The sequence below is a fragment of the Oncorhynchus keta genome, chromosome 20 (genome assembly GCF_023373465.1).
Source record: "Oncorhynchus keta strain PuntledgeMale-10-30-2019 chromosome 20, Oket_V2, whole genome shotgun sequence".
Classification (NCBI taxonomy): Eukaryota; Metazoa; Chordata; class Actinopteri; order Salmoniformes; family Salmonidae; genus Oncorhynchus; species Oncorhynchus keta.
Genome location: NC_068440.1, coordinates 24,342,944 through 24,356,189, shown reverse-complemented (window position 1 = coordinate 24,356,189; position 13,246 = coordinate 24,342,944). Strand labels below are relative to the sequence as shown.

General features: G+C 43.1%; 1 protein-coding gene across 1 annotated transcript in view; it reads right to left on the bottom strand.

The window, feature by feature from the left end:
* The window catches only part of LOC118399579 (Y+L amino acid transporter 2-like), a 33,286-nt gene extending 21,261 nt beyond the window's left edge, over window positions 1-12,025 (bottom strand). The window contains exons 1-3 of the mRNA XM_035795768.2: window positions 11,803-12,025; window positions 6,636-7,199; window positions 6,345-6,487 (exon numbers count right to left, since the gene is read on the bottom strand). Of these exons, the coding sequence (XP_035651661.1) occupies window positions 6,345-6,487; window positions 6,636-6,943 (451 nt within the window). The 5' untranslated portion in view covers window positions 6,944-7,199; window positions 11,803-12,025. The remainder of the gene's footprint in view (window positions 1-6,344; window positions 6,488-6,635; window positions 7,200-11,802) is intronic.
* Window positions 12,026-13,246: the final 1,221 nt, after the last annotated feature.

Genomic DNA, 13,246 nt, shown 5'->3' with positions numbered 1-13,246 from the left:
GGATTACCAGGACATGTGCTCCGGGCATGTGCTGACCAATTGGCAGGTGTCTTCACTGACATTTTCTGTAGCCATGAAGTGCTTTCAAAGGTTGGTAATTTCCCACAACACCATTATCCCAGAAACCCTAGACGCACTCCAATTTGCATACCGCCCAAACAGATCCACGGATGATGAAATCTCTATTACACTCCACACTGCCCTTTCCCACCTGGACAAAAGGAACACTTATGTGAGAATGCTATTCATTGACTACAACTCAGCATTCAACACCATAGTACCCTCAAAGCTCATCACTAATCTAAGGAACCTGGGACTAAACACCTCCCTCTGCAACTGGATCCTGGACTTCATGACGGGCCGCCCCCAGATGATCAGGGTAGGTAGCAACACATCTGCCATGCTGATCCTCAACACTGGAGCTCCCCAGGGGTGCGTGCTCAGTCCCCTCCTGTACTCCCACTCACGACTGCATGGCCAGGCATGACTCCAACACCATCATTAAGTATGCAGATGACAGTGGTAGGCCTGATCACCGACAACGACGACACAGCCTATAGGGAGGAAGTCAGAGACTTGGCCGGGTGGTGCCAGAATAACAATCTATCCCTCAACGTAACCAAGGCTAAGGAGATTATTGTGGACTACAGGAAAAGGAGGACCGAGCACGCCCCCATTCTCATCGACGGGGTTGTAGTGGAGCAGGTTGAGAGCTTCAAGTTCCTTGGTGTCCACATCAACAACAAACTAGAATGGTCCAAACACACCAAGACAGTCGTGAAGAGGGCACGACAAGGCCACTTCCCCCTCAGGAAACTAGAAAGACTTGGCATGGGTCCTGAGATCCTCAAAAGGTTCTACAGCTGCAACATCGAGAGCACGGCAACTGCTCGGCCTCTGACCGCAAGGCACTACAGAAGGTTGTGCATACTGCACAGTACATCACTGGGGTAAAGCTGCCTGCCATCCAGGAACTCTACACCAGGCAGTGTCAGAGGAAGGCACTAAAAATTGTCAGAGACCTCAGCCATAGACTGTTCTCTCTACTACCGCATGGCAAGCGGTACCGGAGTGCCAAGTCTAGGACAAAAAGGCTTCTCAACAGTTTTTACCCCCAAGCCATAGGATTCCTGAACAGGTAATTAAATGGCTACTCGGACTATTTGCATTGTGTGCCTCCCCTCCTCTTAAGCTCCTGCCACTCTCTGTTTATCATATATGCATAGTCACTTTAACTATACATTCATGTACATACTACCTCAATTGGGCCGACCAACCAGTGCTCCCGCACATTAGCTAACCGGGTTATCTGCATGGTGTCCCAACCACCACTCACTCTTTCACGCTACTGCTACTCTCTGTTCATCATATGCATAGTCACTTTAACCATATCTACATACTACCTCGATCAGCCTGACTAACCGGTGTCTATGTAGCCTCGCTACTGTATATAGCCTGTCTTTTTACTGTTGTTTTTTATTTCTTTACTTACCTATTGTTCACCTAATACTTTTTTTGAACTATTGGTTCGAGCCTGTAAGGTCTACCTACACCTGTTGTATTCGGAGCACGTGACAAATAAACTTTGATTTGATTGGCTGACAGCCATGGTATATGCATATTCTTGGTACCATTTGAAAGAACTCTGAAGTTTGTGTAAATGTGAATTGAATGTAGGAGAATAACACAATAGACCTGGTTTAGATAAAACAATGAAAAAAAACATACATTTTTTATTTTTATTTCATCTTTAAAATGAACAAGATAAAACAAACATACAGATAAGATGATGGGGACAATTTCAGCAAAAAATATAAGAGGGCAACAGTACTTGTTTCAGAATGATAACTTCCAAAATGTGTGCTACATGACATTTATCATGAAGTCACCCAGGTGTCCCACACAAGTATAACTATATACAAAATACCAAAATGGTATTTATATCTATTTATATAGCCCCAACCTAAAACCTCAAACAGCAAGCAATGCAGGTGTAGAAGCACGGTGGCTAGGAAAAACTCCCTAGAAAGGCAAAAACCTAGGAAGAAACCTAGAGAGGGACCAGGCTATGAGGGGTGGCCAGTCCTCTTCAGGCTGTGCTGGGTGGAGATCACAGTGATTGTAGAGGGTGCAACAGGACAGCACATCAAGAGTAAAAATGAACAGTTTAGGGTTCCATAGCCACAGGCAGAACAGTTGAAACTGGAACAGCAGCAAGACCGGGTGGACTGGGGACAGCAAGGAGTCATCATTGCAGGTAGTCCTGAAGCATGGTCCAAGGGCTCAGGTCCTCCGAGAGAAAGAAAGAGAGCAGACTTAAATTCACACAAGACACCAGATAAGACAGGAAGAGTACTCCAGATATAACATACTGACCCTAGCCCCCACCCACTTTTCCATATAACCCCACCAACTTTGCCAAAACTCTAGACAATATTCTGCTGCTGATGCCAGATGCCATAGCAGTCTCTTTCTGATGTAAAGCAGAGGGTCACTGAGCATGTGATGGGAGACTTCATCTTGCAAACACAGCAACACCTCCATGCTGTGCCCTTTTGGCCCAGGAGCAGAAGGGACAGGGCTTGGTGCAGTGGTGCTGTAGACAGCAAGGTCCTTGATGCTCCCTCTAATGTAGACTGATTGGAGGAAGCATGCTGGCTGTGTTAAGATGTATATAGCTATAAAAAAAATAAAGGGAACACTTAAAAACACCACAACATAACTCCAAGTCACACTTCTGTGAACTCAAACTGTCCACTTAGGAAGCAACACTGATTGACAATAAATGTCACATGCTGTTGTGCAAATGGAATAGACAGGTAGAAATTATAGGCAATTAGCAAGACACCCCCAATAAAGGAGTGGTTCTGCAGGTGGTAACCACAGACCACTTCTCAGTTCCTATGCTTCCTGGCTGATGTTTTGGTCACTTTTGAATGCTGACGGTGCTTTCACTCTAGTGGTAGCATGAGACTGAGTTCACAACCCACACAAGTGGCTCAGGTAGTGCAGCTCATCCAGGATGGCACATCAATGCGAGCTGTGGCAAGAAGGTTTGCTGTGTCTGTCAGCGTAGTGTCCAGAGCATGGAGGCGCTACTAGGAGACAGGCCAGTACATCAGGAGACGTGGAGGAGGCCGTAGGAGGGCAACAACCCAACAGCAGGACCGCTACCTCCGCCTTTGTGCAAGGAGGAGCACTGCCAGAGCCCTGCAAAATGACCTCCAGCAGGCCACAAATGTGCATGTGTCTGCTCAAACAGTCAGAAACAGACTCCATGAGGGTGGTATGAGGGCCCGACGTCCACAGGTGGGGGTTGTGCTTACAGCCCAACACCGTGCAGGACATTTGGCATTTGCCAGAGAACACCAAGATTGGCAAATTCGCCACTGGCGCCCTGTGCTCTTCACAGATGAAAGCAGGTTCACACTGAGCACATGTGACAGACGTGACAAGAGTCTGGAGACGCCGTGGAGAACGTTCTGCTGCCTGCAACATCCTCCAGCATGACCGGTTTGGCGGTGGGTCAGTCATGGTGTGGGGTGGCATTTCTTTGGGGGGCCGCACAGCCCTCCATGTGCTCGCCAGAGGTAGCCTGACTGCCATTAGGTACTAAGATGAGATCCTCAGACCTCTTGTGAGACCATATGCTGGTGCGGTTGGCCCTGGGTTCCTCCTAATGCAAGACAATGCTAGACCTCATGTGGCTGGAGTGTCAGCAGTTCCTGCAAAAGGAAGGCATTAATGCTATGGACTGGCCCGCCCGTTCCCCAGACCGGAATCCAATTGAGCACATCTGGGACATCATGTCTCGCTCCATCCACCAACTCCACATTGCACCACAGACTGTCCAGGAGTTGGCGGATGCTTTAGTCCAGGTCTGGGAGGAGATCCCTCAGGAGACCATCCGCCACCTCATAAGTAGCATGCCCAGGCTTTGTAGGGAGGTCATACAGGCACGTGGAGGCCACACACACTACCGAGCCTTATTTTGACTTGTTGTAAGGACATTACATCAAAGTTGTATCAGCCTGTGGTGTGGTTTTCCACTTTAATTTTGATTGTGACTCCAAATCCAGACCTCCATGGGTTGATACATTTGATTTCCATTGATAATTTGTGTGATTTTGTTGTCAGCACATTCAACTATGTAAAGAAAAAAGTATTTAAGAATATTTCATTCATTCAGAGCTAGGATGTGTTATTTTAGTGTTCCCTTTATTTTTTTGAGCAGTGATATATATATATATATACACATACATACATACACACACAGACATAGGCTATGGTCGTTCTCATACAAACAGACCCTCACTCACAATGGCTAGCTAACTTGTACTTTACCCATTTCATTACATCTGTATATATTACAAATAAAATGTAAAAACAATAACAAATAATATTTTATATTAATTTCAAACAACGGCATTAGCATGAGAGCAACTTACCAGTCAAACAATGTCCTCTCCGTTCAAAAAAATATGCTTCAGTTTCAGAATCAAAGCAATGAGAGCTAATGGAGTCTTCAAAAAGCAGATCTGTCTCACATTCACTATCAATTTCCTCTAAAACTGTTTCTCCATTCGTATATCTAGTCTTATAATTAGCTTTCCTTGACTTATTCGCCATGATGTTGGATAAATAAACAGCTGAAGATACAAGTCACCGAAATACTGCTGTGTCGTAATAAGCGTCGCTCCTTCACGGTTGAATTGGCAATGGAGAAATAACGGTCCTTACGCCAGCATTCAATGGAAAGGTTTTTCTTACAAAGAACCATGGGATATTGCAGTTTACCTCTGCTCATTGGCTATCTACCCAGCTAGATTTCAAGACGATCAGTGGTCATTGGGTTAAAATACAGTCAATCAACGAGACAGTGGTCATATAATTGGTGCACAATGGGCTCGTCACTTGTCTTCCAATCGGTTTTTCCAGGTCAATACGTCCCGCAAAATGACCCATCAAGTTTTGTAACACAACCAACAAACAGTTGATTGCAAGGAAACCAAACATGACTGGATAAAGTCAGGGAAAGTCTGTCTATTTTACGTTGGATGTTACGTCAAATTGAATGACACGAAATTCAACGAGATAAGCGGTCACAAAATGTTTCGTGTTAGGCTATAAAAAATTTGATTTAACCGAACAAAAGACCATTCATTGTGTAACAATGAGCCTTGGGATTGCAACCAGAGCAAGATCTTCAAAGGTAAACTATTTATTTCAATGCAATATGTGATTTTGTTACGCAAGTATTGGTTGAATAAGTAGTTTGATATGGGGGTCTGTGCTCAGATAATTGCAGCGTATTCTTTCGCAATTTTTTTTTTTTTTTTTTTTTTTAATATGACAACGCAGTTGGATTAGCAAGATTATAGGCTTTTGAAGCATGTGAGACACTTGTATTTTAATTAAAAGACAAAAAATGAAATTAAACACTACATTACTTCTTATTAGCAATACATTTATTGTTTTAGATACATGAGCATGCTCATCGATTTCTGTTTTGTTGGTGTAATTTTACCAGGAAACTAATATTTTGGCTGATAAATTTTCCATCTAACTGCCAGTGGCTGTTGGACCAAAAATACAATTTTAGGCCCTGGTTACGACATGAATTTGTCCGGGATGCTGGCCTTCTAGGCAGAGTTCCTCTGTTCAATGTCTGTTCTTTTGCCCATCTTAATCTTTTATTGGCCAGTCTAAGATAAGGCTTTTTCTTTGCAACTCTGCCTAGAAGGCCACCATCCCGGAGTCGCCTCTTCACTGTCGATGTTGAGACTGGTGTTCTGCAGGTACTATTTAATGAAGCTGCCAGTTGAGGACTTGTGAGGCGTCCGTTTCTCAAACTAATGTACTTATCCTCTTGCTCAGTTGTGTACCAGGGCCTCCCACTCCTCTTTCTATTCTGGTTAGAGCCTGTTTGCGTTTTTCAAAGGGAGTAGTACACAGCGTTGTACAAGAGCTTCAGTCTCTTGGCAATTTCTCACATGGAATAGTCTTCATTTCTCAGAACAAGTATAGACTGACGAGTTTGAAAATAAAGTCTTAATCGAACCCACAAATGCTGATGCTCTAGATACTCAACTAGTCTAAAGCTGGCCAGTTCTATTGCTCCTTTAAAATCAACACAACAGTTTACAGCTGTGCTAACAATTGCAAAAGGGTTTTCTAATGATCAATTAGCCATTTAAATTATAAACTTGGATTAGCTAACACAACGTGCCATTGGAACACATGGGCCTCTGTACACCTATGTAGATATTCCATAAAATTAGATTTTAGTATCTCCTTATTTCAAAACAGGCAGAGGGAGGAAAAGTGAGCTCAGCTTATCTTACTGATGATGGCTGCTGCTATGAGTTTCACAGCATCGTAGGGGGCTGAGCACGTGGGGTAGAAGGGCTGCACCAGGTAGTTGGAGAAGGTGAGGGCTATGACAGCCTGGCCTGCTGGCTCCACGATCATCAGGGACGACCACAGCCTGATAATTCAAAATAAGAAATTCATGAGGATATAAATAGAGAGCTTTTCTAGATACTCGAAGCACTTTACATAAAGGTCTCTTTTGCAATATAGTTTCTCAATGAGACCAACCTGTAAAAAAACAATGTTTTTAAGTGGAATCTCACCTAATGAAAGCCGCAAAGCCACCAAAGGACTCCAGGATGTAGGCATAGCTGGCCCCAGACTTGCGGATGGTGGTTCCCAGCTCGGCGTAGCACAGGGCCCCGAAAACAGAGAAGACCCCGCCGATGGCCCACACCACCAGGGACAGGCCGAAGGAGCCTGTGTAGAAGAGCACCCCTTTGGGGGAGATGAAGATGCCTGAGCCGATCATGCTTCCCACAATGAGGCAGACCCCATGGAGCAGGGAGATTTCCTGCTTCATACGCATGGAGCCAGTCAAAATGGTGTCTGTGTCTTTCTCAGCCCCCATGGTGATGGTTCGGGGAGGGTAGGAATAAGGTGGAGGGTTGAGGCAGAGACCAGGGTGGAGGGATTGAGGACAGAAAGATGAAGTGGAGACAAGAACAAAGTAGAGGGTGAAGGACTGGAGACCGGTGCAGGACTGGAGACCGGGGTAGAAGGATGGAGACGGGTGGAAGCAGCACGTCACTAAACAAGGCCACTGTCAGAGGCTCTCAGCAGATGGTCATCAATGTTCTTGATCAGCTGTACTCTCGACAAGAAGTCTGTAGGGAAATAAGGACAACTGTTAGCACAGGATGAAAGAGAACATAACTTGCTGTGTGAGACCATTAGGCTTCAGGCAATGACTCCTTGTATTAGGTAACTGTGAACTTCAGCATTTGAGGGATAGAATACAAAATAAACTGGAAAAACTAGCTAGTCCTACAAGCTGGAATTCTCAAAGACGCAGCTGATTACAAACCTACTTACAGGTACAATGTGGTAGCAAGTCTAGAGTTTCTCTACAGCGTCTCTGAGCCACAAGCCGTAGTGGAGGAGGAGTTGAAGAAGGATGTGTTTCTGGGTAGCGTGGAAAAGTGCTAATGAATGCTACAGCAAGGTCTTGTGACCAACTGTTTTTCCACTAACAGGCACGGTGCCTTGCTACTGGGTCTGGGAACAAAGTAGTGGGGGCCTTAGAAGTCAGAACAAGGTCTTTGTTATAGGAACACACACATCTGTAGTGCGCACGAACATAATGCACACAGTGACACACACTACCCATGTAACATACAGTATTCACATAACTGTTTCCGATCACATATTTTCCTCCCTCTAGAGTTGAAATAAACTTGTCTGGGATTCAAGTCGCTGTTTACTCAAGCGCAACCTTTGTAACAAAGAACAAAAAAACAAGGACAAGGAGTGAATCAGAGTTCAAATGCCTCCTGTTACCATGGGAGAATTTCCCATGGCTGTTTGTTCACCAACTACAAAATCGTAAAAGTGAACGTAGAACAGCCCACACACTTTGCATTTCATAACAGTAATAAGGCTAGATAGATGCTCATTAAAATTCACTAATGTTGTACTGGAGCTTGATATAGCCTAGCTGAATATCTAAGGCAACAATGCTGTCAGTAGGAGAGATGAATCTTTCAAATTATCTGCCCCGATATATAAAGTGCGCCGCACGTAACAGTTGGCAATACATAGAGAAGTTAAATGAGAAGATGAAATGCAAACTTTGAGGTGGAACATTGGCAGTAAATGTGCAATGCTGAAAGGGAGGCAGCGGGAGAATCAACACTTTACTCGGAGTAAATAGCTCTCCTCCCGGGCAGTGTTGCTGTGTGAGGTGAGATACAGGATTCGTATTTCTTTGTGCGCACAAAGAAATACAAATCCTATATCCCACCTCACGCAGCAACACAGTAAAGTGCGGATATATTCATTTTTGGAGGCGCTGCGCACAGGCATAAACTTGGGTCTAATTTACTATAAAGTCTACAAAGTGAGACTATGTCCTCGTGTTTGACTTTTCATATAGTATTGTTCACAAGCTCAGATGTTTTTCAACGTTAGTTTGGAGTCTGCTGCTTTAAATGATAGTGAAGCGACGCCCGAGTCAGATCACTCACCTCACGGCTCGTTACCACGGTAACCTCCAGCCTTTATATTTTGGTAAAAAGACAAGTAAAAAAATGTTTTATTAGATTTACAGATATACCACATTACTTAATACATGTTTTGTTGTTGAAACATTAAAAAGCATGAGCATGTTTTTTTAATGCAATTATGACGAAAAATACCCCCCCCCCCCCACCTGCCACAGTGGCTGGTGGAACAAAAAGTACATTTTAGGCACTGGTATTGCGATTAAATACTGCGATTGTATTGCAGTTTGACGTTCTGAACATATTGCTCACGATATGTCTGCTGCAGAGAGACAAGAGCATAAAAATGTGTTTTGATCAGTCATGGAAATAAAAAGTGCTGAAAACATAAGCTACAGGATGAAAAATACTGGTGTTTTAGAGCAGGTACAATTTCTCGAGGCAAGCCGACGTCTACGGGCTATCGTCAGTATTGGTCAACAGTAGGGGACTCTTCAATTAAGTATTTGTCATTCAACGACATACGATTAAGTTTAAGCACATTTCTTCACTTGAGAAATACGGCACCAAACATATTTGATAGATGTGAAATTGCGCGACTCCGACCTCCTCTGCAAAAACTTCAAAATTAACGAGAGATTAATTGATTTTATCTTAGTTTGATTCTTGCTATTTTGTGTAAATGTTACTGTATGTTACTACAGTGGGACAAACGGTCATATCTTTTTAAGGTAATGTCTTTTTACGTGAGTAGGTGAGGCACAGACGTTCGCGTCGCTTAGCTGAGTTCTGCTAAGAGCAAACCAAACCTAGTATACGGTCGCCTTAATGCTGCGTCTGTTTGTAATGCCCCTCTCTGCGTTTGTAATGATTCTATTTGTAAAGATACTTGTGTGTTTAATGCAGTCTCTCAGTTTCTAATGCCCATCTCTGGCAGAAGCGTCCTCTACTTTACTAGCTCGTTCCTCTCATATCCATGAACAGGAATATAATAGAGAGTCAGAGGGACCACAGCCATGCAGACAAGTCTATTTGATTCCAGTGGTACCTGGTCTGGTGGTCTGTGTGTGTTCTGGGAAATACACTGTCTTCAACTAAATGTATTCGGGATTCCTGATAATAACAGCCTAGAGGCTCATAACATAATCACAGCTTTAACTAATAGATATCAGGGTGCCATGTGAGAATTAGTTTTCCACTCATGCGTGTGTGTCAACATCAGCTTGTAGCAAGTGATGCAACATCTAGATCACATGAAGTTATTCTACCTGCTTGAAAGTCAAATGTCACAACCCATATCATGTTCGGATTAATTTCATCTACATTACAGTGTCCAACATTTTGCTAGTCTGATTAATCAGGCTGTAATACAAACTGTATTGCGTGTAAATCAGCTAGAAAGATGTGTCGGCATCGAGTAACTGTCTCTGGCCCCCTCCCAGTTAGGGGGAGTGATGATCTCTACAGCAGAGTCTCACAACTCAATCGCTGGTTGAAAACTGTTTTCTGCCCCTCCCAAAAGATAGAATTTGTAGATAATTGGCCCTCTTTCTGGGACTCACCCACAAACAGGACCAAGACTGACCTGCTGAGGAGTGACGGACTCCATCCTAGCTGGAGGGGTGCTCTCATCTTATCTACCATATACAGCGTTCCTCATTGAGTTCCCTGAATTCCTATCGGACCTTGTAGTCATAGCAGATAATATTCTAATCTTTGGTGACTTTAATATTCACATGGAAAAGTCCACAGACCCACTCCAAAAGGCTTTTGGAGCCATCATCGACTCAATGGGTTTTGTCCAACATGTCTCTGGAACCACTCACTGTCACACTCTGGACCTAGTTTTGTCCCATGGAATAAATGTTGTGGATCTTAATGTTTTTCCTCATAATCCTTGGACTATCGGACCACCATTTTATTATGTTTGCAATTGCAACAAATAAACTGCTCAGACCCCAACCAAGGAACATCAAAAGTCGTGCTATAAATTCACAGACAACCCAAAGATTCCTTGATGTCCTTCCAGACTCCCTCTGTCTACCCAAGGACGCCAGAGAACAAAAATCAGTTAACATCCTAACTGAGGAACTCAATTTAACCTTGCACAATACCCTAGATGTAGTTGCACCCCTAAAAACTAAAAACATTTCTCATAAGAAACTAGCTCCCTTAAGCTTCTTTGAAAATTGGAAATGGCGCCACACCAAACTATAGTTCTTCCTGGTTTAGATCTTATCTTGGAAAACTTCAGTACACAGCAAAACCAAACTCTAAAAAAACCCCCAAACCTCCTGTCTCAGCCTCCAGTATTTATGCTGCAGTAGTTTATGTGTTGGGGGGCTAGGGTCAGTTTTTTATATCTGGAGTACCTCTCCTGTCCTATTTGGTGTCCTGTGTGAATTTAAGTGTGCTCTTTCTAATTCTCTCTTTCGGAGGACCTGAGCCCTCGGACCATGCCTCAGGACTACCTGACATGATGACTCCTTGCTGTCCCCAGTCCACCTGGCTGTGCTGCTGCTCCAGTTTCAACTGTTCTGCCTTATTATTATTCGACCATGCTGGTCATTTATGAACATTTTAACATCTTGGCCATGTTCTGTTATAATCTCCACCCGGCACAGCCAGAAGAGAACTGGCCACCCCACATAGCCTGGTTCCTCTAGGTTTCTTCCTAGGTTTTGGCCTTTCTAGGGAGTTTTTCCTAGCCACCGTGCTTCTACACCTGCATTGCTTGCTATTTGGGGTTTTAGGCTGGGTTTCTGTACAGCACTTTGAGATATCAGCTGATGTACGAAGGGCTATATAAATACATTTGATTTGATTTGATTTATTGGTATAAACAACATGAAATAAATGCCTGATCAAATTACATTTAAGGTTAATCGAGCATGCTTTTGCGGTACAGTCGCTAGCGCGCCGGACCTCGGGCTCGAAGTTCAAGGCTTCGAGACCTGTCTCCCTGCCTGTTATATATGAATAGCTTGCTAAACTAGCTAGCAAATATAACTACTGGCACCTAAAGAACTCCCAACAATGATCAACTTAGACAATAACAAATATTTACCAGGTAGTTTGAGTAAATACAAAACAAGCATGAGTGTTTACCTATCTTGAACCCTTTCCAACAGACGCAGTTCAATCCAGTGACGTTTAGCTCGCTCTCTACTGTAGCTAACAAGTTTGAACCAGCTGGCTAGTTTAACATCTTAACTAGATCAATTTAGTTAAGAAGTTAAATCAAATTCTCTTAAAAAAAATACCTTACCTTGAAATATTCAATGAGACTAGAACCCCATGTGCAAAATTACTCAACAATGGCTGTTTGACTGTCGTTGATTGTATCTTCTACCGCGTTCAACTACTAGATTGAACTAGGAAATTCATTTAGAAGTTTCGGACTTGCGAACTGGTTGTAATTATACACGTGCCGCGTTCAACGAATCAGCAAATCGAAAAGGATTTTCCTTGTTCTAAATAGTACATAAAGGCTGCATCATCACTTGCTCGTGAAGCTTGTCGCATGTTCCCGCCCTCCTTCTCTTAGGTGAGGTACTAATAATGATGCTAATGCCCTATGATGGTTAGGATGAGTTTGAAGCATCTATTTAAAGTCAGGTTGAAGATGGTTGTTGAGGTGAGTTAGGATTAAATACGATTGTATTTAAACCTTTATGATTAAAAACTAACCAGGAGACTGAGGGGTGCTTATCGAACTGAGCACCTTGATCTCCTGTTCTGTGAGCTGGGAAACCTGTGTGCCTGACAGTGATCTGAACACTCCTGATAATTGCAATTGCAAAAGATTAGTTCACAATCTCACTGGATGAAAGTGTGTGAGCCAGGTGTGTGTGAAGTGCATCTATTTCAATTTCCCTAAATGACCATCTCATACTCATTCACCCATTCCTAAAGAGATACATTATAGTCAATCAGTTACTCTGGGGTGTCAGGTGGTTGGATCCTCATGATTATTTTGTTGATTATTTACCCCAAATAGTAGTGCCTTAGCCCCTGTTATCTATGGAAACACCATACCTTTTCCATAAATAGTCCCCACAAGTACTTGTCCAGTGGTGTCTGTGCTATTGATCTCAGTGATCAGTATCCTATATTCCATATATGTAGTAGCGATACCAAGCAGATTAACACTGATCCTCATATAATTATAAAGAGACATTTAAATCTATTTTCCCCACAAACCTTTGTTCATGATATGTACAACATTACTCTGACGTCTCTATCAGCAGCATGCCTGACCCTGAATTAGAGCTAGAATTGTTCTCATCTATTTTAATCTCTATGGCAGACAAACACACTCCCTTTAAATGCATTAGAGTAATAAACAGAAAAAACTAAAAACACAAGTCCTTGGTTCTGTATAGAACTACAGATATTTTAACACATAAGAAATCAGGTCTGGGCCAAGGCTAGAAAAACTGGCTCTGTAGCTGATTGGCGGATTTTCAGTCAATTGAGAAATTTATGCTCTTCCTCAATCAAGAAAGCTAAATCTACTAGCTAGTTTCTAAGTTATATCAAATCAAGTGTGTGTGTGTGTGTGTGTGTGTGTGTGTGTGTGTGTGTGTGTGTGTGTGTGTGTGTGTGTGTGTGTGTGTGTGTGTGTGTGTGTGTGTGTGTGTGTGTGTGTGTGTGTGTGTGTGTGGGGGGTAAGTAAAAGAAATAAAACAACAGTAAAAAGACATTTGAAA